Raw genomic sequence first — 24,803 nt, 5'->3', positions numbered from 1 at the left:
TGCAAACTGTTTATCATTGTTGTTTATCGCCCCCCGGGTCCTCTGGGGAACTTTTTGGATGAGATGGACATCCTCCTCAGCTCCTCACCTGTCAATGACACCCCCCTGATCCTCCTGGGTGACTTCAACCTCAACTCAGTCCACCCAGTCTACCTTTCTCTCCCTCCTCTCTTCTTTTGACCTTACCCTCACTCTTTCCCCTCCCACCCACAAAGCAGGCAACCTTCTTGACCTCATCTTCACAAGGAGCTGCACAACAACCAACCTCTCTGTAACACCACTCCATATATCTGACCACTCCTTCATCTTTTTCTCTCTTCCACTCTCCTCTAACACCCATCCATCTCTCCCACCATCCACTGTCACCTGTCGACGGAACCTACGCCACCTGTCTTCCTCCACCCTCTCATCTACAATCCTCTCCTCCCTACCATCTGCGGAGTCTTTCTCTCGACTGTCTACCGATGATGCGGCTACAACTCTCATGTCCTCCCTCTCATCTTCCTTTGACTCTCTGTGTCCCCTCACCACCAAACTAGCTCGGGCCTCCCCCCCCAGTCCCTGGCTTTCTGATGCTCTACGAGCTGTCCGAACCGAACTGCGGGCGGCGGAGAGAAAATGGAAAAGGTCCTGTCTCCCCAGTGATATGGCTTCCTTCCATGCCCTCTTATCATCTTTCCATTCCTCTGTCTCTCTAGCTAAATCTTCCTTCTTTCACTCGAAAATTAACGCAGCCGCCTCTAATCCCCGCAAACTGTTTTCAACTTTCTCCTCTCTTCTGGCCCCCCCTCCCCCCCCACCCCCCTCATCACTCACACCTGATGACTTTGTCTCCTTCTTTGAAAAGAAGGTCGATGCTATTCGCAATTCCTTCTCCCAACCCTCCACCCCTGCTGACCCTCCTACCCTCCCCAACTCCCTAACCTCCTTTTCTCCCCTCTCTGACGCCGACACGCTGAAACTCCTTACTTCCCACCGCCCAACCACCTGTCCTCTTGACCCCATCCCCTCTCCCCTCCTACAATCTATATCTGAGGACATTCTCCCTTTTCTCTCCTCTCTAATCAACACCTCCCTCTCTTCCGGCACCATGCCCTCTTCCCTGAAGAGGGCCAGAGTCACTCCCCTCCTCAAAAAACCTACTCTCGATCCCTCTGCCCTGAACAACTACCGGCCTGTCTCTCTTCTTCCCTTTCTCGCTAAAACCCTGGAACGGGCGGTCTGCTCCCAACTGTCCACCCATCTTCTCCACAACAATCTCCATGACCCCAACCAGTCTGGCTTCAAGAGTGGCCACTCCACTGAAACCGCCCTGCTCGCGGTCACTGAGGCACTCCACTCTGCTAAAGCAAAATCCCTCTCCTCTGTCCTCATCTTCCTCGACCTGTCGGCCGCCTTCGATACAGTCAACCATGAGATTCTGCTCTCATCGCTGGCTGGGATGGGTGTCACAGGTTCTGCACTCGCTTGGTTTTCCTCCTACCTCTCTGGTCGCTCCTACCAGGTGACTTGGAGGGGCGCACTCTCCGACCCTCAACCCCTACGAACTGGAGTCCCGCAGGGCTCGGTTCTTGGGCCTCTCCTCTTCTCGCTATACACCATGTCTCTTGGTTCTGTTATCTCTTCCCACGGCTTCTCTTATCACTCCTACGCTGATGACACCCAACTCTTAATTTCCTTCCCCCCTGACACCCAAATCACCACACAGATCTCTGCCTGCTTGGCTGATATCTCTGCATGGATGACTTCCCATCACCTGAAGCTCAACCTTGCCAAAACTGAGCTTCTCTACATCCCTGCTAAGTCCTCTCCGTCAATCGACCTCTCACTGACTGTGGAGGACTTTGTAGTTTCCTCCTCCCGTACGGCAAAGAATCTTGGGGTGACTCTTGATAACTGCCTCTCCCTGGCTCCACAAGTATCCTCCACTGCCAGAACCTGCAGGTTCTTTCTGTTTAATATACGCCGCATCCGTCATCTCCTGACGGAGAAAGCCACCCAGCTCCTAGTCCAGGCGCTCGTCATTTCCCACCTGGATTACTGCAACTCCCTCCTAGCCGGTCTCCCAGCGTGCGCCATCAAGCCCCTCCAGCTGGTCCAGAATGCTGCAGCCCGCTTGATCACCAGTCAGCCCAGGTCAGCTCATGTCACCCCGCTTCTCATTGGCCTCCACTGGCTTCCTATTGCCGCACGCATCCGATTCAAGGCCCTAGTGTTGGCATTTCAGGCTGCTAAGGGGACTGCCCCACATTACATACAATCCCTGATCACTCCCTACTCCCCAGCTAGACCACTCCGGTCTGCCAGCTCTGGTCGCCTTACGATTCCCTCTCTACGGGCACCTGGCGGTCGAGCTGCACGTTCACGCCTGTTTTCCGTTCTGGTTCCTCAGTGGTGGAATGACTTGCCTACCACTGTCAGGACAGCAGAATCCCTCCCCCTATTTCGACGCAGACTCAAAACACACCTGTTCAAACTCTACCTTAGTCCCCCCTCCTGATTTACCCCGCCCCCCCCTTCTGATACCCCTATCCCTGTCTAACCCCCCCCCCCCCCCCCCCAAAAAAAAAAAAAAATTGCACTTATGATGACGACTATATGTTTAGAACAGCAGTCCAGGTGTATTTTTCTAGTTCTGGATGTGATGCTTTGACTTGTGGTAGAACCTATGCACTTGTAAGTCGCTTTGGATTAAAAGCGTCTGCCAAATGACTAAAATGTAAAATGTAAACAACAAGAGCCCAGGAAATCTGATTTCATTATTAATGTTCGGTAAGTTTCTTTTGCCTTGATTGTTTTTTATTAAGCTTTGAGGAATTTTGTGCCACATTCAAATGTTTTTTTTTTTCTCTTTTGAAAAGAAATAATACAAAATATAGTTGCACAGCAGCGATTCACAGCATACAAGCATGCTGTGCAATGCTGGAGAAGGCCAAAGAAGGCTCAACCACTTATGAAGCTACATGAGAAGATTTTTTTGTGTTTTCCGAAAATTCTAAATTGCGCAAAATCGGACAGAAGCATTTTATCGCAGGGGAATCTAACAGTATTACTCCCATATATCCAGGACAAATGGTTCAAAAGTTATGGCTTGTCAAAGTAGAAATTTTCAGATGTTCTCTATCGCACCACCACTAGGCCAATTGGTGCCATATTCTAATAGATTTCTCACATCCCTTACATGCCTTCCAAGTTTCAATATTTGAAAAAAGTATCAAATATAATAATAATAATAAACAGAACTAAAAACAATAGAGATCCAGCACTTCATGCTTGGGCCCCTAATGAAGAAGCTGTTTTGGCAACAATCATAAGTAGTTAAACAGCCCTTACCTCAGTGTGTACATCACCCGCCCATTGTTCCACAGCCTCAGTAGTCGATTCGGTGTGGTGATCCAGTGGGCATCGGACTTCCTGGAGTTGCGGAAGAAGGTGTCTGGGATCCAGATCTTTCCCACCATATTGCTGTTGAGCATCAAGACTTTCATGGAGCTGTTGAATTTCAACCTGCTGTCGTACCAAGTCTGGGCGAAGAATATGTCAATGGTGTACTCCTGCAAGTAGATCAGAACACCCTGAATCATCTCATCACATGGGAATAACTTGAGTGCTAATACCAGTCTCTCTGAGATGGTGTTAGAGACGCAAGGGGTCCCATGTTGGTTTTGTTGGTTTTCTTCTCAGTTCCCACAGTTTTCTCCTAAAATTGCCATAATTTCAATAGCAATAGCACTATAAATGTCCTTTGTCTATTTTTGATAACTTGCCCCTTAATAACTTGTGGTTAGAGGTGAGCAAGTATGGCATTATCCGTATCCATTCAACCAACTAAATTATCCGTATCCATATCTGTACTCATACTCAGAAGTGGGTGTGACATAACCCGGACGTGGGCATGACATAACTCAGAAGTGGTGTCAGTTAAACAGTCCCCTGTACCACATTGCGATTTGCAGTGAAGTACATTGTAAAGCCAAGACTTTCACGTGAAGCACAACTGCTACACTCTGTTATGCAGGTAAATCTCCATTAACCCTCACATGTAAGTTCTAAAATAACTCCAACGGCTGCACAATGTGAGTTTTTTTTCTGTCTGTTCCAGAATTCGACATTACATCACACTTCACTTGATTGAAGTAAATGGTAAATGGTTGGAATTTATATAGAGCCCTTATCCCTTAATGCTGTACAATTGATGCATCTCATTCACCCATTCATACACACACTCTCACACACACACTAATGGCAATTGGCTGCCTGCAAGGCACCAACCAGCTTGTCAGGAGCAATTGGGGGTTAGGTGTCTTGCCCAGGAATTGTTAGGTTTCGTGTTTTTTGTATGCATTGTATTCTGTTCATGTCATTAGCATTTCTATATTTTTGTTACCTTCGTGCACACTGTAGTATCCCTGTCACTTCATTAATTTGTTTCACCTGTTTAGCTTATTCCACCTGTCTGATTCTGACCCGTAGTTTTTCGACCCGTTTCTGTTTTTCGACTTTTGTATCCAGATTGTGTCTTTGTCAGATTAGCCCATTTGTTCTCGACCCATCGCCTGTGACCACTAGTACTCTTTGGATTACTATTGATATTTCTGTTTGCTGGAAATCTGACCCATTGCCTGGACTATCCATTACGAACCTCCTTATCCCTGCTGTATCTGTTTACCGGCTTCTGACCTTCACTTGTTCAACCTGCATTGAGATAATAAAGACTTTGCTAACTAAAGAACTTACGTTGTGGTCTCGCTTGTGGATTCCCCGTTCTGAGTGCCTTTGACATGGAACCAATGCTCCTCTTTGTCAGTGTAGTTCGTTCATGCTTGGCATATCTTGTCATAATTCATGACACTTCTCCTTACCATGTTAAATCAGTTAGCAATTTTTGTGACTGCTGCAATTTGGCCACTGACTATTTGGCTTTTTTGGAACTCATGTCAGAGTACTGATTATCAAACCATATGTATCTGACATGTGCTGCAAATTGGCTGCTTTTGAAACTGACTGGTCTTTGTCATGCTGTGCAGACACTACAGATGCTTATTTCCTGTTTACTGGGACAGGAATTTGTATCTGTTTGGCCCCCGGCATGGTGTGATATTTTATTGTTGCAATTTGTATCGCAGAGGGAAATATAATTCATCAGATAAGATAAATAAATGTAATATTGATTGTATGTAATGCATACTGTAAATTGTATACACATTGGAAAAAGGTGGAATAACAAAACAGTTAGTCTCATCCACAAAACCTTTCTAAAATTCTTACTTTTGTTCTTAATAAAAAATATTAGAAAAATGTGGGATTAACGTTATGTACATGAATTGCATAGCCAAAAAAGTTCTCATCGAATTAAAATATATTGTAAACTGAAAATAAAACTTATAACAAAACAAAATTAAGCTGAGACTGAAATCAAAAGCTTGTGAGTTTATTCAGATAAGTTAAATGTATTTAAAATACATAGCTTATTTAATATTTATATATTATTAATAGAATAATTGTACTGATAAACATTTGTTGTTAATATGAGGTCTGGAACTACATACAATGCCTTTGCTTGAAACATCATGCCTTCATGAGTGCTTCCAAATAAAATAGATTTTGATCTTACGAAAGAAGAAAATCAGATGAGAAATGATAAATGACAATGTTTGAGGAAATGCTCGTTAGCATAGGTCATGATAGCCTATTATATTGTATGAACAACATAAATGTTAAGTGCTTTGTAGGCTATGAATTTGTCTGTATTGTTCTGTATTGGATGATTGAGGCATGAATTGTGGAGCTAATGTGTAACTGAAGATCGCTTTTTTTAAACAAAGGGTTGTCTGTCCACCCTGGAGAGACCCAGGAGTGGGCTGATGTCTCCCAGAAATCAGCCTCAGTTTGACAGAAAAACTGAACATATGTCGGAGGTGTTACTATAGCCCTGCATCAACTATATCATTTCTATAACTACACCCACAATTACAGCATCCCCATCTCTTTATCATCCGATCATGAAGCAATTCCAATTAATTAATATCTTATTTAGTTATACAGTCCCCACCAAAAGTTTTGGAACGGCAATTTCTTTGTTTTTGCTGCAGATGAGATCAAACAAAAACTCAAAAAGGCTGCAGTAAAAGCCTGGAAAAGCATCACAAAAGAAGACTGCTACAGTTTGGTGATGTCAAAGGGTTGCTGGCTTGATGCAGTTATTGCAAGCAAGGGATATGCTACTAAATATCAAGTGTTATTTATTTTCATTTACTTAAATGCTCTCTGTTCCAATACTTTTGCTCACCTAAAAATTGTGTGATTTGATACCAAAGGTGCTATGTATACCAGAATAAGCACACCTTGTACAATATTGTATAATATGTGAATTTTCAGATTATGAATATGTACAATAAATACAACCACCGATTACCAATTAATAGTAGCTCCATAATCCATGCATCAATCATTCAATACAGAACGCATAGTTAACAATGAAGTGTCTCCCCCCATGGTCGTCACACAGGAAGTACAAAATCTAGGAATAGTTTTTTTTTTTTTTCTCGAAAGCAAAACTATTTTGTATAAACAAGATAACTCATAAAACAACTTTGTATCTCGTATAAACAAGTTAGTGGTTCAAAAAATGTTTTTCCCTTGTCAGCAACAGAAATCTTTATTTATTTATTTATTTATTTATTTGTATTCACTAAATGCCATTGGAAAATGTTATTATAAATTGCAATATATACATTTAAAATACATGCATTTGTTTTTATACAACAGGACATTCATAATTAAATCATTCACCTACTGTAGTGCTTTGCTCAATGACAATGCCCAGTATAGGATTTTATACAGGATATTATATCTACTTACAAGTGATCTTGTACCAAATGGGTCTGGCTAGGTTTGGGATGAACAGTATATTGCAGCTGGAAATTGGAGAATCTTGATGCAGTGCTGCTGCAATGACCCAGCACTTTAAAAAAAAATGGTGACCTTCCAGTTTTGCTCTGTATTTAGCCAGGCAATGGCAAGCTATTATAGTGAAGATTGGGAAGCATTTTAGCAAATGCAATTATATTTCTAATGGCGTATAATGTAGGTTGTTAGGCTAAAGATCTAATCTTTAACATTCTGTACAGTACACTGCCACCAGAAATCAGATGTGATGATTTGCTCTGCTTTACAACATGCCAACAGTCTTACAGTATACCACATACCATCTGTCTTCACTCTCCATTTCTATTATGTTTCCTCTACAAGAGAAAACATGCACTCACCATGTGGATGGGATCAACCGGTCCAATGCTGTTCACATACACTGCAGTCTCAATGACTGTTGGTCTAACTGTAAGAGATTACCACCTGGATGAAAAATCAGCTGATACAATGGATCACAAAGCTTGTGTTTAATTTCAAACTATTGGCAGGAAAACTAGCATTTGTATCAGTTCTCTCCTGCATTCTAAACTATTCAAAACAATGGATTAGCAACCAAGTTATAACTGTATTTAATATATTTATTCATGGCCTGCACTGATTGTAAGAAGGTAATGAACATAAGCCTTCACACTTACAGCACAATAACTTATTCAATAACCATCTGGCTGTGTTTCAATTAAGTGATCAATTGCATAAAACCACTTGGCTCTGGCAACAGTTGACATAAGCAGTAATAGAAAAATCTGATACAAACACCCTATAGCAAGTACTGACTTTACATATCTAGTTTTTCACACTTTCAATGCCTGCATAGCCCACATCACGTACAGTACAGTTCTTTAGTCCCAAGCCCTTGCATAAACACATGAAAATTCTACAAGACAGCACAATGACATGCACAAAGTCACTTACCTCCAATGTCAGGGCGGAGTTTGTTGTCATAGCCCAGTAGCAATTTGTTTAGGATGAAGGTGACATCGCCCTCATAGACCTTTGGTGATAGAACCCATGTCTTATTGATGGCGACATCCTCATAGTCCTCATCTTCTAGTTTGTTGGGGCCAAACGCCAAACTTCAGAGCAATAAAAAAAAGAGGAAAACACACTCAGATAATTTGACAAGTGATGGGATATGGGTAACACCAAGGCACAGAGAGCATTTATTGCAAGAAAACAATGTAACAGAAGCATTGAAGGCTTACTATACAGGATTTTCACCTTCAAAATATTAAAAAACAACCATGCTCCGTCATTATTATGATGCACTGGCAATCTGTGTCTGTGTTCAGTTCTGCCCAGTCCTTGCTCATCTGCCTGCATTTATTATTCAAAAAATATTATTATTATTATTATTATTATTATTATTATTATTATTATTATTATTATTATTATTCTGTATTTGTTATTATTTGTTATTATGCCTGTAATTTGTTATTCTTATGCATGTTTCTTGGTGTAACCTGTTTTTATGCAATGCAATGTTGGGGGTGGGGGTGTAGGCAGGGTTGAGAATGGAGGAGGAGATGTTTTTGATTGTAGAAATATGAGTGAAACAAGGTTGAAATCCTGCATAGTATGCCTTTAATACATTTTAAGGACATGATTGGATTTGGTTCAGGAGACAGAAGAGAACAAATAGAAAACAGAATCAATGTACGGGGCCCAACACTCTGCCGCTAGCATATCAATGCCCAAACCTGAATAAGGATATTGAGGAGGAGTGATCCAAAAATTGCAACACAAGAGACAAAGAGATTTCCATTTTAATTAATGTTCATAAGAAACATTTTATTTCCTTTCTTTCTTGACTGTTCATTTTTACTTGAATGTGAATGAACTTATTTAAAAGAAACGGAAATGACATCTAAATTATGTTTCTTAATTTATCTTCATGCACTTGAAGAATTGTCTCACTTCCCCATGGCAGTCTTTTTAGATATTAGTATGTGGATTCAAACTTCATATAGGTAAAAATGGCTGCACACAATGAAACTACATGGTTTACAGGAGGGATAAGCATAATACTATAAAACATAATAACATAATAAAACAATATCACACATCACAGAACGCATAAAATATTAATATAATTATAAGTAAAAATGGGAAAACAAAACTGTGGCAAGCATTAAACTACTTACAACTATTCACACATACGTGTAAAATAATGGTTGGTTTAGAACCGTGCTTAGTGTCTACGGAAAGCTATGAGGATTACATTTTCAACTGAACGCTCTGTATGACTCTACAGTGTTGTCCATCGAAGTTATAGATTGATGCAGCTCTACTTTGAATTGGTTAAACACCACCCCCCATTTACATGCGTAGCTTGCTTTAGAATTAAAAAACACGATTGGCCATCGGGTCCACAATAATTTTTGCTTTTACATGCATGTTACAGATTAAAAATATGTTAAGAGACAAAAGTTTTATAAATATTTGTGGAGTATTATGAGTGCATTATTGCCCGGCGCTGACCCGGTAGGTCTCTGAGGGTGCCACAGGGTCACCATCACAGAGGCAGTTAGTGACTGTCGTAGACTGGCACCTCCATCTTGTGTGACTTGGGAGAAGACGCAGTGAAAGGCCAGCACTCAGACAGCACACGCAAAGGTCACATTATTCCTCAGGGGAATTGGTTTTGTGTCATGCTCTGAAGCAGACATATTTTGGCACGATCCCAAGTCATGCAAGGAACATCAATCAGTCCCTTTGGGATAAAACTCAGACTGAATTGCTTTGCTCTTGTTTACAGTGGATCTACAGCACAACACTGCAAAGAAAGGCATTGCCCTTACATAGATCTACTCTACTACAACAGACGCATGCATTGTCCTTACATTGGTCTTCTGTATTCCAGTGAGATGTATTGCACTACTCTTACATACTGTAGATAAACTGGACCCTCAGATTAACTGCACTGTCCCCTCCAAAAATATTGGAACAGCAAGGTCAATTCCTATACACTGAAGACAATTGAGTTTGAGGTCAAAACATGAGATGACAGATCCACATTTTTTAGCTTTTATTTCTTGGTATTTTTGTCTAGATTTTTGAAACAACTTTGAATATGTGACATTTGTATCAGACCACCCAATTGTTAGGTGAGAAAAAGTATTGGAACATGTGACTGACAGGTGTTTCTTGTTGCCCAGATGTGTCCTGGTTGATTGATTGGTTAAACAATAAATAGTTCTGAATTTCTACTCTTGGTTTTAGCCTTGGGTTTTGCCTGTGAAGACTGCATTTGTGTTAGAAATGATAAACCAACATGAAGACCAGAGAGCTGTCTTTGGGATAAAAGCAACCCTTTTTAAATCTTAGAAAATAGCTTGTACAACAACTTGGAATGTCATGAAAAAGAAATAAACCACTGGCGTACTGAGCAACAGACAATAACCCTCTGGGGCAAAATGAGGAAAACTGGTGACTGTGCCATGCTCTGACATTTGTGTCATTTTAATCAACTTTTTGTACAGTGATTCCAAAGTGTTTCATTTCTTTGTTTTCAGTGCAAACTCAGCTACAATAATATGGCAACAGTAAGTAGGTCAGAATCATATGTTGGTTGTAAATTGCTCTAGAATCACACAAATTGTAAATAGTAGTTTTGAACACGTACAAGAATGATGTAAAAACAAATACTAACCTATTGTAACTAGATTTTTGGATCACTGAAATTTGTTAATCTAGGTCTTGGGTATCAAAAGATGACAAAATATTGTAGCAATTAGAAATATAAAATAAATTAATTATAGTGTTTTCACTACTATTTTTCAGCATCAGTTGACAATGGGAGGGCTAATGGCCTTTCTTCAATGAATATTTATGTGGTATGCAGTCCTGCCAGGTAAAGCCTAATTTATACTATGCCGTTAAGAGCATTTATAATTGTGTGTTGGGGTGTGTTGCCCTGCAATTACACCGCCAAAACGCTAGATTTCTTCGTTATTATATCCCATAATCATTTGCGATTAATTGTATAGACCTTACTTCCGTTAAATTAATGGCAGTTGAAAACAGCGGCGGAGTTCACAAAGAACTGTAAAAGAGCTTGTCCACAAGTGCAAGTACACAACAAGTCGACATTTTGTTTTAGTTATACTTTATAAACAACATTTTAATTGCTTAACACACTGAAATAATGTATGTAATGTTTAAGCCTCCGTGAGCTAGCCAGCTAAATTGCTTGTAATTATGCATCACGTAACCACTTTAGGCAATGCACAAGGCAATGCTACCAAGCAGACCAATCACAGTTCTTACGGTCCACGTTGCCGCGATGCATAGTTACATTTCTGTGCTCTGCAAGCACAGGGGGCAGCATCAAACTCTTTTGCCCCACAGAGTGTTCTGTTTTTACAAACGCGCATTACTGAATATTCAGACGAACAAAGAGAGAAGTTGCAATACAGCACACGTATTTACCTATATGATTGTAATAAAGTGCTCTTGGAGTTGGTCTGTTCCTCTTACGTAGATACAGTGTGCTAATATTGATTGTGCGAGGACACCCAGTTTTAGAATCCTGGCTACGCCACGACATATCACGGATGTATTATTTTGAGATGCAATGGTTAGAGTGTGGGAATTCACAAACGCGCATATTGCTGAATATTGAAATGAAGCTGGAGAAGTTACAGTAAACACAGAAGAAATGCACTTACTCATGACGTCCAATCATCCGCGCCATTTTCTGTAATGAAACGTGTTCCGTGATGAAATCTTTTTTAAATAAATGATAGCCTATGTTTCTGTATGTCATTGTATTGTACTTTTGTTATGTTCCTGTGTTCTGTGTGTTAGTGTATCATTGTTTAGTATTATTTATTCTTGTAATTTATTATTTTTCATATTTCATGTCTGGTTCTGTTTATTTTCATTAGTCTTTGCACTCGTCCTCCCCTGTTATGTCTACGTCTGAATGTTTATCAGTCTAGTCACTCCCCTGTCTGCGTGCCCCACTATTCGGGTGGTTACGGTAGTTTTCGGGGTTCAACATTTTTTCCAAACTCGCGATTCTTACTTCCTGCTTTTTCTTGATAGTTAAATGTTGTAAAGCACGATTCTTACTAACTACTACTAATCTAGGTTTTGTACAGTATTAATCCGATTAATACACTTACTGTCTGTCTAACTAACTAACAATCACTTTTATTGGGTAGTTTAGAAATATTCATGTTACTAACTCACTAACGCATCTCTTAGCATTTCTGCGCTGTTCTATAACTCCGCCTTCCTATGCTATCCCTGATTACTCGTTTAGTTTCAGCGAAGTGTTCGCACCTGTCTCTTAACTATCACTGCCCTTGCCGTTGCCCTTGCCCTTGCCCTTGAGTCCTTGCCCTTGGTTATCTGCTTATCTGGTTTTCCTGTTTTGACCCCTGCCTGCTTCCCTGGACTATTCTTTGTGTTTTGTAGAATTCTGTACCTCTGCCTGTTTGGACTGACCCCCTGGATTTTGACCTTGGCTTGTTTTTGTGACTATGCTCTGTCTGCCCCATCACCTGTGAGTAAACTTGCCATTTTCCACACCCCTGTGTCTGCTTCTGGTTCCTCTGTCCTCCCCGCCGTAACAACTTTACAGTTGGCGTTCTAGCGCATGGCATCGCCCCTCCCCTGCCAGAGAATAATTATTGCAGGAAATTCACATATTAATAATATTTAATAATATTTAATAATTAAGTAAAGATTTAAGAAATTGCAGTGGTCTTATTCATCAAATTTAAAACGAGTAATATTATGTGTCAATAGATTTCTGTCAATATCTTTGTTGCATCTGTATGGTAAAATCTCACACAGTGAATCATCCAAATAGAAAGAAAAATTGATCTGATCTTGTCCCTAGCAACACCGCCGACCCCAGAGGGTTAAACAGGTTGACCGAGGAAAACAACAGCAGTTGATGACAGAATCATTGTGAGAGCTGTGAAGAAAACCCCCAAAACATCAGTCAGTGACATCACAAACAATCTCCACACGGCAGAGGTGAAGGTATCTCAATCAACCATTCAAAGAACATTTAGAGAGCAGCAATATAGAGGCTATACCGCAAGATGCAAACCACTCATCAGTCGTAAGAATCGGAAGGTGAGATTACAAAGGCCAAAAAGTGATGGAAAGGCCAAAATATGGAGAAAGAAGGGATCTGCTCATGATCCAAAACATATGAGCTCATCTGTAAAGCCCGTGGAGGAAGTGTCATGGCTTGAGCTTGCATGGCTGCTTCTGGAGTGGGCTCACAAATCTTTATTGATCATGTAACTCATGATGGTAGCAGCAGGATGAATTCAGAAGTCTACAAAAACATTCTGTCACCAATTTACGGAGAAATGCGTCCAAACTATTTGGGAGCAACACAATAAAGGACTTCATTAGGGAGAAAATGTGGAAGGTTTTAGACTGGCCAGGTCTGGCCAGGTCAATCACCTTAACCCAATTGAGCATGCATTTTACCTCCTGACGAGAAGATTGAAGGGAAAAACCCCCCAAAACAAATAACAACTCAAAAAGGCTGCAGTAAAATCCTGGAAAGCATCACAAAATAAGAATGCTACAGTTTGGTGATGTCAACGGGTTGCTGGCTTGATACAGTTATTGCAAGCAAGGGATATGCTAAAAAATATTAAGTGTTATTTACTTAATTTACTTAAATACTCTCTGTTCCAATACGTTTGCTCATCTAAAAATTGGGTGGTCCAAAGGTGCTATGTTCTAAGTAGTTCTAACACATCTAGGTGTAAATAACAGGAATGAAAAGGTGAAATGCTTAACTCTTGTCCCGTATTCGATTATCTTATCTGATCTTTTTATCTGAACCCCAAACGTAGATCAATGGCCATACAATGAGAAGCTGCTTTGCCTATGTCCCCTTGAGACCCAGCAGAAAATAAATGAAAGTATTTCGAAGTAAGTAAATGTCTCATGTCAAATAAGGGGTGAGTCTACGGGTGGGCTGGGGTAGGCATTGCCCACCCAGAGATAAGCCTTGCCCACCCAGAGGAATCATCTGCCCATCCAATGAAAACTTTGAAAAAAATAACCGTTATAGCTTTTTTTGGGGCGTTCATAGACACTGCTTCACACACGTGGTACACACGTGCAGTTCCACAAGAGCCGGGCGCCGGCTATATATATCCGACTACTGCACTGGTAAAGGCTGACTACTTTTGTGGGAGCAAAATGAGCGGTATCTTGCCGTTCAATACAATGTGATGTTGATTTCTCAATCGTATAAGCCACCTATTTTACTTCCAATCCTGTCGGTCACATATTTTTACGACAGCCCTCTTGGTCAATTAAAACTAATACAAACTGCATCATCCTCAAAGATTTTGACTGGGTTTCATTATTAATAATTATCATTATTATTGTGAGTGTCCAGCGCTCTGAATTTCCTGACGACCAGAGAGCACTTGGAGTGCTCATGAACGAACGTACTCATAAACAACGTGCTTTGACTGACTCTGCACCATGAGTGACACGAAAAAAGGCAACAAGGACGACTTTACTTCTACACCAACCAGCAAGAGATGCCGACAATCCGACTCCATTCACAACTCTTCAGACAAATCATGCTGTACTGAGGTCAGTGACATTTTACTTTCCATTGACAATAAACTCTCTAGACTAGATGCAAGAATAGCTCTTGTCGAAGTGCTTCACTGGGAATTCCAGCAGCTACATGAAAGCCTAGAGTTCAGCCAGGAACAGTTAGCCACAATATCTAAAGAAAACAAATCCCTCCAACACAATGTTAACCTCCTAATAACCCAACTCTCCTCCGTTGCTAAAGGACATGAAAGGAACCATATTCGATCTACAATCACGTTTTCTTCGGCATCCCAGAGCGATCTCAGGACGACAACCCAGGACTGTTGATAAAGGACTTTATGTCCACTCACCTCAAAAACACCGTAAAGGACATTACATTCCACCGAGTACACCGCATTGGACCTAAAACCCCACAAACAAACGGCCATGAGCCATTGTGGCAAAATTTGAACATACATGTTAAGACGCAAAATACTACTCCCAATCAGAAAACAAAACATCCAAGAAGGAAGAAAAGCCGTGACAAAAAAAATAACCCCCTGCCTATTCTAGTCCCCCTCTCTTCCCATCCTCCCAAGATAATCTCTTTCTCTCTCAACCCCTTGACCACCCTCTTTGCATCGCTGCTTCTGGAGTGGGCTAATAAAAATGCATTTTGGTTTCCCGAGGACTTTAATTCAAGTTTATACTGTTATATTTTATGTCTTTTCTGTTTTATGTCAACTCTGTTTTTGTATGTTTGTTTGTTTTTTCATACCAGCCCCCCTCCTCCAAAACCCCCATCACATATCCAGGACACATTGTCGTGAGCTACGGACCCCTTGCCGAGCTCAGACCTCACGTTCCCACGAGCAGTACCCCACGAGGAGGTGTCTCGGGGACGAATTCTCTTTTCTTTTAAGTACTCTGAACGTCCTGGAGCCCTGGTAAGTTCTACTGAATTTCCAGCCCAGTCTCGAAGTGAAGGGGTGTGATGCAAATCTGGTATATGATTTCCTGTATTCACTGTATTCCTCTAAAATAACCTTTCTCACATACGATTATAGTCAGATATACTTTATTATAATCAAAAGAATCAAAAGAATAGAGTTATACAGCTGACAGGTTAAATATCATCTTTCAGTTTGCTAATCACATACATTGAAGGTTCATATAACCCCTTTTGCTCTTTCTAATTCACTTTTCCACCAGATGTTAAATTCAAGGTACACCCCTCAAATATCCATCCTCTTTGGCCTTTACCTTATCCTATGGCTCCCCCTTCACGGAGATAAAAGCTACTGAACTTCCATTAATACAATGGGTACTAACACCACTAAACTTTTCTACTTTATTTCTACCTTATATAGTATCTTACTGAAAAATAAAAGACATAAAAATGAAAGGAAACTTATAACTTTTAAATTTCTATGTACTACTTTTCCTACTTTTACAAGTAATATAGATTATAATTACCACCCATGCCCTAAATATAGCCATCTCGTTTTCCACGGGATTTGATCACTCCTCCTTGCTGTTGATGAGCTCTTTGAACAGCTGCATTGGTTTGGGAATCAGGGGCAGGATCAGGACCCAGACTTTCGAAAGACGTGACTTTGCTCCAGTCACTGGCTCCAATGCCGTAGATGTCCTTGGTGACAGCCTTCACCTGCACTTCGTACCGCGACTGCCTGCTGTATGGGATGTTCACTGATATGTCTTCGAACACGTCGGGGGGTTTGCAGTGCAGCCGCAGCATGCGTCTCTCCTCACTGACACTGAGGTTAGGGGGGGGGAGGCTTCAGGTTCCTGCGTGGGTCCAGCAGGAAGGTGTTCTGTAGCGTGGAGGGACCCCGTGTCCCGTCTGTTGGCCGCCAGGTGCAGTTCACGGCTCCAAGCATGTCATAAAAGCACTTTAACTCTTTCACCATGTTTTCTGTACGATGAGGGATGCGCATGAACACCTCTTCGCCATCAGTCCCGCCGCCACAACTCTTGGGCTGAGTCCGCACCTTGTACATCACTCCGTTCCCCAAAGCAAAATACTATCAAACGCAAATTCAGAACTCTGCTTCTAACCCCCGGAAACTGTTCTCCATTTTCTCCTCTCTCCTCAACGCACCGCCTCCTCCTCCTCAGTCCTCCTTCGCTGCTGATGACTTTGCTGATTTCTTCGATGAGAAGGTCGCAGTCATCCGCAGATCCTTTACAACCGCCGCCCCCCTCACTGTGCCCTTCCCCCCCTCTAGGCCCATCCCTTCCTTTTCCACTTTCTCCCCCCTTACAGACTCTGATGTTTCTCAACTCCTGCTCTGCCACCGCCCTACAACCTGTGCCCTTGACCCTATCCCCTCTTCTCTTCTCCAAACTATCACACCTGACATTCTCCCATTTGTCACCTCCCTTGTCAACTCCTCCCTGTCTTCCGGCTGTTTTCCGGCATCCTCCAAGAGGGCCCACATCACTCCGCTGCTAAAAAAGCCTACCCTGGACCCCTCCATCATCCAGAACTACCGCCCGGTATCTCTTCTTCCTTTCCTTTCTAAAACTATAGAACGAGCCGCTTCTACTCAACTTTCTTCCTTCTTTTCTAACAACAACCTGCTAGACCCCCATCAGTCTGGCTTCAGATCGGGCCACTCGACAGAGACTGCGCTCCTCTCCGTCAGTGAGTCACTTCATGCCGCACGAGCAGCCTCCCTCTCCTCTGTCCTCATTCTTCTAGATCTCTTTCCTGCCTTCGACACTGTGGATCACTCCATCCTCCTGTCTGCCCTGTCAGCAACGGGCATCTGTGGCACAGCCCTGGACTGGATTGAGTCCTACCTCTCTGGTCGCTCCTTCCAGGTTGCCTGGGCTGGTTCGGTATCGACACCTCGGCCCCTCGCCACAGGAGTTCCCCAGGGCTCAGTCCTTGGCCCGCTTCTTTTTTCTCTCTACACTCGCTCCCTTGGCCCTGTGATCACTGCACATGGGCTATCCTACCACTGCTATGCGGACGATACCCAACTCTTCGTCTCGTTCCCGCCGTCTGATACGCAGGTTTCAGCCCGTATCTCTGCTTGCCTGAGGGACATCCAGAGCTGGATGGACAACCACCATCTAAAGCTCAACCCAGGTAAAACTGAAATGATATTCATCCCTGCTAATACCTCTCCCCATCTGGATCTCTCCATTTCCCTCGGGGATACCACACTCACGCCGTCACCCAGTGCAAGGAACCTCGGCGTGGTGATGGACAGCAGACTGTCCCTTTCCGAGAACATTGCGGCGGTGACCCGGTCTTGCAGGTTCTTCCTATACAACATACGGAGAATCCGCCCCTTTCTCACCCCCTACTCGACCCAGCTCCTGGTCCAAGCGATGGTTCTGTCCCGCCTGGACTACTGCAATTCCCTCTTGGCTGGCCTCCCAGCGTCTGCCATCAGACCCCTCCAACTCATCCAGAATGCAGCAGCTCGTCTGGTCTTCAACCTTCCCAAATACTCACACGTCACCCCCCTGCTTACTTCCCTCCACTGGCTGCCTGTCATGGCTCGCATCAAATTCAAAACATTGGTGCTAGCCTTCCAAGCAGTTAAAGGGTCTTCCCCAGCTTATCTGCAAAAAATCATCAGACCCTACACCCCTGCCAGACCTCTTCGTTCAGCCTCCACAGGCCGCTTGGCACCTCCCCCTCTCAGAACCTCCACCTCACGCTCACGACTACTGTCTGTTCTGGCTCCACGGTGGTGGAACGAACTCCCCGTTGAGGTCAGAACTATAGAATCCCTCCCCACCTTCAAGCGCAAGCTGAAGACACACCTCTTCAAACAGCACCTCTCCCCATCCCTCCCTACCTCCCTGTGAACCTTAATTGTTGTCTCTGTGACTTGTGTATCAGTATTTTAGTTGGCTAGGTAAGCAGTGTTTGGATAGTTAACTTTGGTGACTTTTGCTCTGTTTGTTTGTTTGTTCAAAAAAAAATGGCCCTTGTCCTTATCTTTGTTGTACAGGTAGCAGTTGAAATTGTACTTACCTCTAGGGTCTTTCAGCGAACTTATCCCTGGTTATGGGTATGCACTTTGTTGTACGTCGCTCTGGATAAGAGCGTCTGCCAAATGCCAATAATGTAAATGTAAAATGTAAATATCCAGATCCTGGAGTGGCGCGCAGAGGGAGTGCGCCACTGCAGCTTGATTATAGCTGTCCTGTGTTGCTCTTTCTTCAACAGCCCATAGATATCTTGTGAAGCGAAATTCTAAGAGGCTTCTTTGCTTCTTTTTCTTCTTTCTGCTTTCTAACGTCTAAAAGCTCACTCCTTATATATCCTGAAACTTGTACAGAAGTACGAATGGGAACACACTAGCTCTTATGCAACTTTTTTAATGAGCCTATTCATCACTGTTATTTGTCTCCCTGTCATAATCTCTCCTTGGACTCTCTCCAAACTTTGACGTCATATACCCCTCCAATAGGGAGTTTCCACCATCTCAATACATTCTTCAGGTGCACTTTCTTGTGGCGCCTTAAGAAATCTACAAAGGACATCCAATTAATAGCCGAGTGTAATTCATCACCCAACTCCTCTACAGTCAGTCCTTTGAATCTATCCAATAAATTGTATAAATTGCGATATTGTTTTCCTCATTTTTTGCTTTAACCAGGCCTTATGCTCCTCCACTGTAGGGTTGGGGTATTCCCCCGACTGCTCGCTCAGCATGTTGAATCTCCTCCAAGGTCATGCTGGAACTCATTCTATGCATGGCCTCAGTCAGACCTTTAACCTTGCTCCTTAGTACTCTAAATCTAAGTCCCCTGACTTCAGACTCCTCTGCTGACAATTAGGGCTGCTCATTAGCTCTGAACCGCATATTTTTCCTCTTATGGGCGTTCTTGCTACCACCTCAATGGCGTGTGCGAGGGGTTAACAATGCATTCCTGCCTAACCCATCCCTGTCAATCTCTCATCAGGGGGGCCTAGGGCTGGGTCCTCGACAACATATCCACCAATTCTCTTATGCACAAGCACATGTACATGCACAAACACACACACATACACACACACTGCTGCTACTGTTCTCACACTTCTCTATACACACACACACACACACACACACACACAAATATACACAAACATTCCACTCATGGTCCACACCGATGGTGCCGACCCATCTACACACAAAAATAGCCAGACACATATGTGCATATGCCCATACATACACACACACGCGTACAAAAAACAAAAACCATTCAAACTAAAGACTCCCATATCTACCATGAATTCACTTAAGTTCATAACTTGGGACATTCATGGAATGATGGACAGGCAAAAGACTTCGCTTGGATAATAAGCTTCAGTGATAGCTTGTCTGGAGTGCAATTTGGGCAGCTACAAGCAAACAGTCAGAATAAGCCCCCATGCCATTGGCTGTGGCAATTAGAGCCAATTTTCAACCAATGAGCTTGACTTATTGTACAGCTGTACAATGTTTTGGCACAGAGTGACGGCCCGTCAACTGTATATTTTGAAACCAGAATTGAAGGACTATAAACACAGGCAGAGGGTGAGTCAACATGTCAGTGAGCCTTTTTCAACAATAGGAAGGGATTTACAATGGTTATCAGGTCCGTAGAACAAGTGACCCAGATGCGAGACCAAGGTGTAGAGTTTTTAATAAAAGTCTTTATTATAAAGATGCAGGTCAGACAGGTGAGTATCAATAGCCAGCAAACAGAATCAGCAGGGATAAGGCAGTTCATAGTACAAAGTCCAGGTATGGGTCAAAACTCCAGCTAACAGGTATATCAGGGATAATCCAAAACGTAATCATGGTCACAGGCGAAGGGTCGATAACAGGCGGGCTAAACAGATAAAAACCAGTATCCAGAAACGAAAGTCGATATACAAAAACAGGTCGATACACTGCGGGTCAAAATAAAACAGACAGGAGAATCTAAACGTGGAAGTTGGGGATGAAACAGGTCATAATAGAAATCAATCAAGTAATGCACAGAGGTAACAAACACACAGAAACACTAACAATTTAGACAGAATACAATACAGTGAAAACTCGAAATGTACCAATGGTCTTGTAACAATGTTTGAACACAAAAATCTTACCTACTGTACCTTTAATCACATAAACAAGTTGCAAGCAGATATAGAATATAATAATATATCAGAATCTGACTACGATATATACACCACAGTTTAATAAAATATTGAGATTTCAATCCAGTCATGAACCAATCATTAGACAGGTCTAACAATTCAAACAGGACATGTAACTGCCAATCCACAGAAATAATAGAATAGATTTTGGTCCTGGCGATGGTTGGCGATTAAAACACCCGACCGCTAGAGAATTTTTATTGCTTCATTACTCTTTCTCTCGTATTGACTTCTTTTTAACCAGTAACTCAATTATTTCCCAAATCTCAGACATACTAATACGCCCCATTACCATTAGTGATCATGCTCCCGTCTCCCTCACTTGAAATATTAACCATTCTCGCAAACCATCTTACAGATGCCGATTTAATACATCCTTACTTGATGACGCCGACTTTGATAATTATATTAAAAGACAGTGGGCATCCTTCCTTGAAATAAATGATTCACCGGAAATAGCACCATCACTACTTTGGGAAACGGGAAAAGCAGTATTAAGAGGTAAAATCATATCATATTCTGCACACAAATAAAGAAAGTCAACGAACAGGAAATGTACTAAAGAACAATAGTAACAAAAAATATATAAAAATGAAAAATGTATGGGATGTTTCATTGCACCTGCTAATCATATTGGGCCTAGACAGTTCTATCCTAGGCATAACTGGCACTGCTGCCTGACCCTGTGCATTCTATTCTACTGTAGCCTACTGAAGATTCTCTCTAGTTCATCATACAAATTCTCATAATAAAATCTAAATCTAAATTTTTAAGTTATTGTTTTTTTTCACAGGGTAATGGCCCTGGTCCACCCTACAAGAATTGGATGCTGTAATTGTATTCCAACCCTCCCTCCCGTTCTCAAAATTAAACTACACCCTTGTTTACGAACATTTTACAACATTTTCGTTGTTGCCTGGCCAAATAATCTAAATGACCACCTGAAGATGACAACCTTGTCACGTTTCAGGTCTGTCTCACCATGTTTTATGTTGATTTATGTTTTTTCATGTTGTCTTAGTCACGTAGTGTCTTATCATGTATTATGTTAGTCTAGGTTCGTCATGTTGTTTAGGTTATTTCTTGTTACGATTTATTTTCTCGTCATGTCTAGTTATGTTTCGTTACGATTATATTACCTGGTTATGTTGAGTGATTATCGTCTTAGTTTCGCTTTGTGTTATGTTTCGATTTATGTCTATTGTTACGTTAACTGGTCGTTGTTATGCATACACTTTTACATGTTTTTCCGCAAACCTTGCGTTCCGCCTTTTCTCTCTCTCTCTCTCTCTCGTTCTGTCCTTCACTCCCCTAATGTTTCTATTTGTCTATTTACTAAAACTACTAACGCTAGATCAGGATTGGGTAGAAACTAACAAGACTAATCATGTGTTCATGTTACCTTACGTTTCTCGTGCATGTCATTTACTAATTTACTAATGCTAGGGCAGGATAGGTTTATTACTAACGATTACTAATCTCCTTGTTAAACTTGTCATCCATCGCACCTGTTTTCCATTTCCTTGCTACGCTCTAACTAATTGTCTACACCTGTCTACACCTGCATTTATAGCCCAGTCGCGCAACTGTTCACTGCGAAATTGCCTGCCTCTGTTTACCACGCAACTCTTGAGCATTATTTACTGTTTGATTACACGTTACGATCCACGCCTGTTTACCGACCATTGTTTATTGATTTCTGTTTTGTGACCATCGTTTGTTTTTTGACTTCGTCCTTGCCTACCGTTTTTGTACTTTTGCTCCGCTGATTGTTTCATGGTTTCGACTCCCGCTTCATCCACGACTACGCCTCTGCCTGCCGTCCGTCTGTTCATCTGCCCCGCTGACAGCTCTCCTGCTACCGGACCTCCCTGCACGTCTACCGACTACGAGTTTGCCTCTTCCCTCGGCACCGTGCTTTTTGTTTGTTTACCTTTTGTTTGGCTGGATCTACGTGTATGGACTTTGCTTGTGTTGACTACTCTCCTGGGATTCGTCCCGAATAAAGCCCTGAGGGGTCTTTATATTACTATTGTTTCTGAGTCGTGCATTTTGGGTCCAACCCCCACGCACCCGTCTCAAACCTAGTAACACTAACATAATATTATGTTATATTTATTGAATGTTTTGTAAATTTCTTGAGATTAGGACCAGATACTGAATTGGTAGGTCTCTGGTCATAAAGAGGATATATATACAGTAGAACTGTTGCACTGCCCTTAGAGGCTGTTAATATACCATGCACCCTGCTCATACTGAGATTACACTCACCGTGCACCCTGCTCCTACTAAGATTAAGTGGATATGTGCTTGCGTAAGAATAGGATTGGAGACAACCTTAGAAAAAAAGTTGCTTTTGGAAGACAAATTGATTTGGGAACATGGAAGCCAACCAGTTGCCCCCAATGGGACAAGGAGACTAGGATTCTCCAAATAAAACTGCCTCAAATAAATGTCTGAGCAACGTATAGGACAAGCGCATTTTATTTATTTTCTGTGTGGGAGCAAGGGTCCTCCCACTTGTGCAACACCTGGGAAATAGTCTGATAAAACAGTATTTTAAATAGTGCAGCACCTTAAAAAGGAAATTTTACTTGCTCATATGTTGTATTTTCCATTCATTCATTCGTTCATTTTGGGCAGTGCCATACAGATACTAGGAGCTTCAACAATCAAGAGTGGGACAGAAACAAAACGGAAACAAAGACATGTTAAGACTCGAACTCTGCAGCGACTCAAAAGCCGCACCGGTTACTGTTTCAGTGCGCACGTGTGTGCAGGCGGTGCTTTTGTTTATGCTGTGGTTAGCATAAACATACGTATGAATGTCACAATAATGAGAACGATTCATTTGGAGAAACTGTGTCCATTCATTTACAAACGTTTCTATTGTACCCAAACTCACCTAAATTAGTAGCCAACATGAATAATGACACAGCAATTTACAGGACTTTAAATACACTGCAATTTCCAAACGTGTTCTTCCGGGGACATTACAGTACAGTGATGCAGAAAGCAAACAGTGTATTGATAAAATGACTCACACACGTACACGATTTCAACTTGATCTTGCATCTGTAACTGTCCTTGTAGATGCTGAAATACATTGTTTTACAAGTCGCGTCAATACGGGGTTAACCAGGAAACTCCTTGCATCATGTATCGTGCGTTCGAGCCTATCCCTTAAATCCTCACATACAAATATATGGTACATACATTACATACATTGACATCTTATTATAATGAATATAATCGTTGTCGATGACAAAGTCCCTGCAATCGTATTCAGTTGCTGCAATAGGCTATCAAATTATGTATCTTATTCATTAATTTTCAATGAACCCAGCACAAACTTACCAGACTCCGTGGCACGTTATTACTATCCAAATAAACATCACCCTCCCTCCGACATGAAGCGGCTTGGACACAGATGAGCGACTTATGTCCATGTTCAACCTAATTACTGGAAATATGAGGCGATAAAAAGACAAAGATTGGATGAAATCCAATTCCTTTTCTACTTCGTTAAGTGTTTCGGCGTTATTGTGTGCAAAGCACAGACGGTCTGTGAAGAACTGGAAATTGATCGAGCAGTGTACCAATCAGTGCACTTGACCGTTGCATATACTATTCTTTCCAGTATCACGCTCCAATATTGCGAAAAAGCGTGTATCGGTGTCGGGACAGTCTTGCTACTCCAAAGGTTCCTGTTGCTTGCAGACGCGACCGGACGCAACACGTCGAGCGCTGTCCCTAAAATTCCAGAAAGAAACAAAACCATACATCACAAGGGTCAATGATTCCGACATTTATCCTATATATTGACGTATAAGAAAAAAATGCTCCTTGTTACACATGGGAAAATCTAATGCGTTAAGGGTAATTCAGACCTCCGGAATATCAGAAAAGGCAGAATAATAATAAGAGGTAATTGTTATTCAGAGGCACATAGGATTGAGGCCAGGGGGGAAATAAACGGAATACTTGAATAAGATGTAACCATGGAGATCGCCATTTGCATTCCAGACTGGTCGGCTAGAGTCAGCTAGTGGAACCTTTCACAAAGGGACTTCAGCACTTGCCATTGACTGAATCAACTTTGTTTTCCATTTCCATAAATGTAGCCTAAACTTCCTTGTATAAACATTTCGTATACATATTCTTATGTCTGACATGCAATCTCAAT

At 41.9% G+C, this 24,803-nt stretch overlaps 1 protein-coding gene across 2 annotated transcripts in view; it reads right to left on the bottom strand.

The window, feature by feature from the left end:
- LOC133135836 (gamma-aminobutyric acid receptor subunit gamma-1-like) overlaps positions 1–24,394 on the bottom strand; it is a 41,620-nt gene extending 17,226 nt beyond the window's left edge. The window contains exons 1-5 of one of the 2 annotated variants that reach the window (XM_061253130.1): positions 23,975–23,983; positions 23,670–23,713; positions 7,843–8,003; positions 7,269–7,336; positions 3,334–3,554 (exon numbers count right to left, since the gene is read on the bottom strand). In XM_061253130.1, the coding sequence (XP_061109114.1) occupies positions 3,334–3,554; positions 7,269–7,336; positions 7,843–8,003; positions 23,670–23,692 (473 nt within the window). In that variant the 5' untranslated portion in view covers positions 23,693–23,713; positions 23,975–23,983. Of the gene's footprint in view, positions 1–3,333; positions 3,555–7,268; positions 7,337–7,842; positions 8,004–23,669; positions 23,714–23,974 lie in introns of both variants that reach the window. The other variant, XM_061253129.1, reaches the window with a different exon arrangement.
- Between the last annotated feature and the right edge of the window lie 409 nt (positions 24,395–24,803).

The sequence above is a fragment of the Conger conger genome, chromosome 8, assembly GCF_963514075.1.
Source record: "Conger conger chromosome 8, fConCon1.1, whole genome shotgun sequence".
Classification (NCBI taxonomy): Eukaryota; Metazoa; Chordata; class Actinopteri; order Anguilliformes; family Congridae; genus Conger; species Conger conger.
The sequence above is the reverse complement of the archived record's forward strand: the minus strand, read 5'-3'. Positions and strand labels throughout refer to the sequence as shown.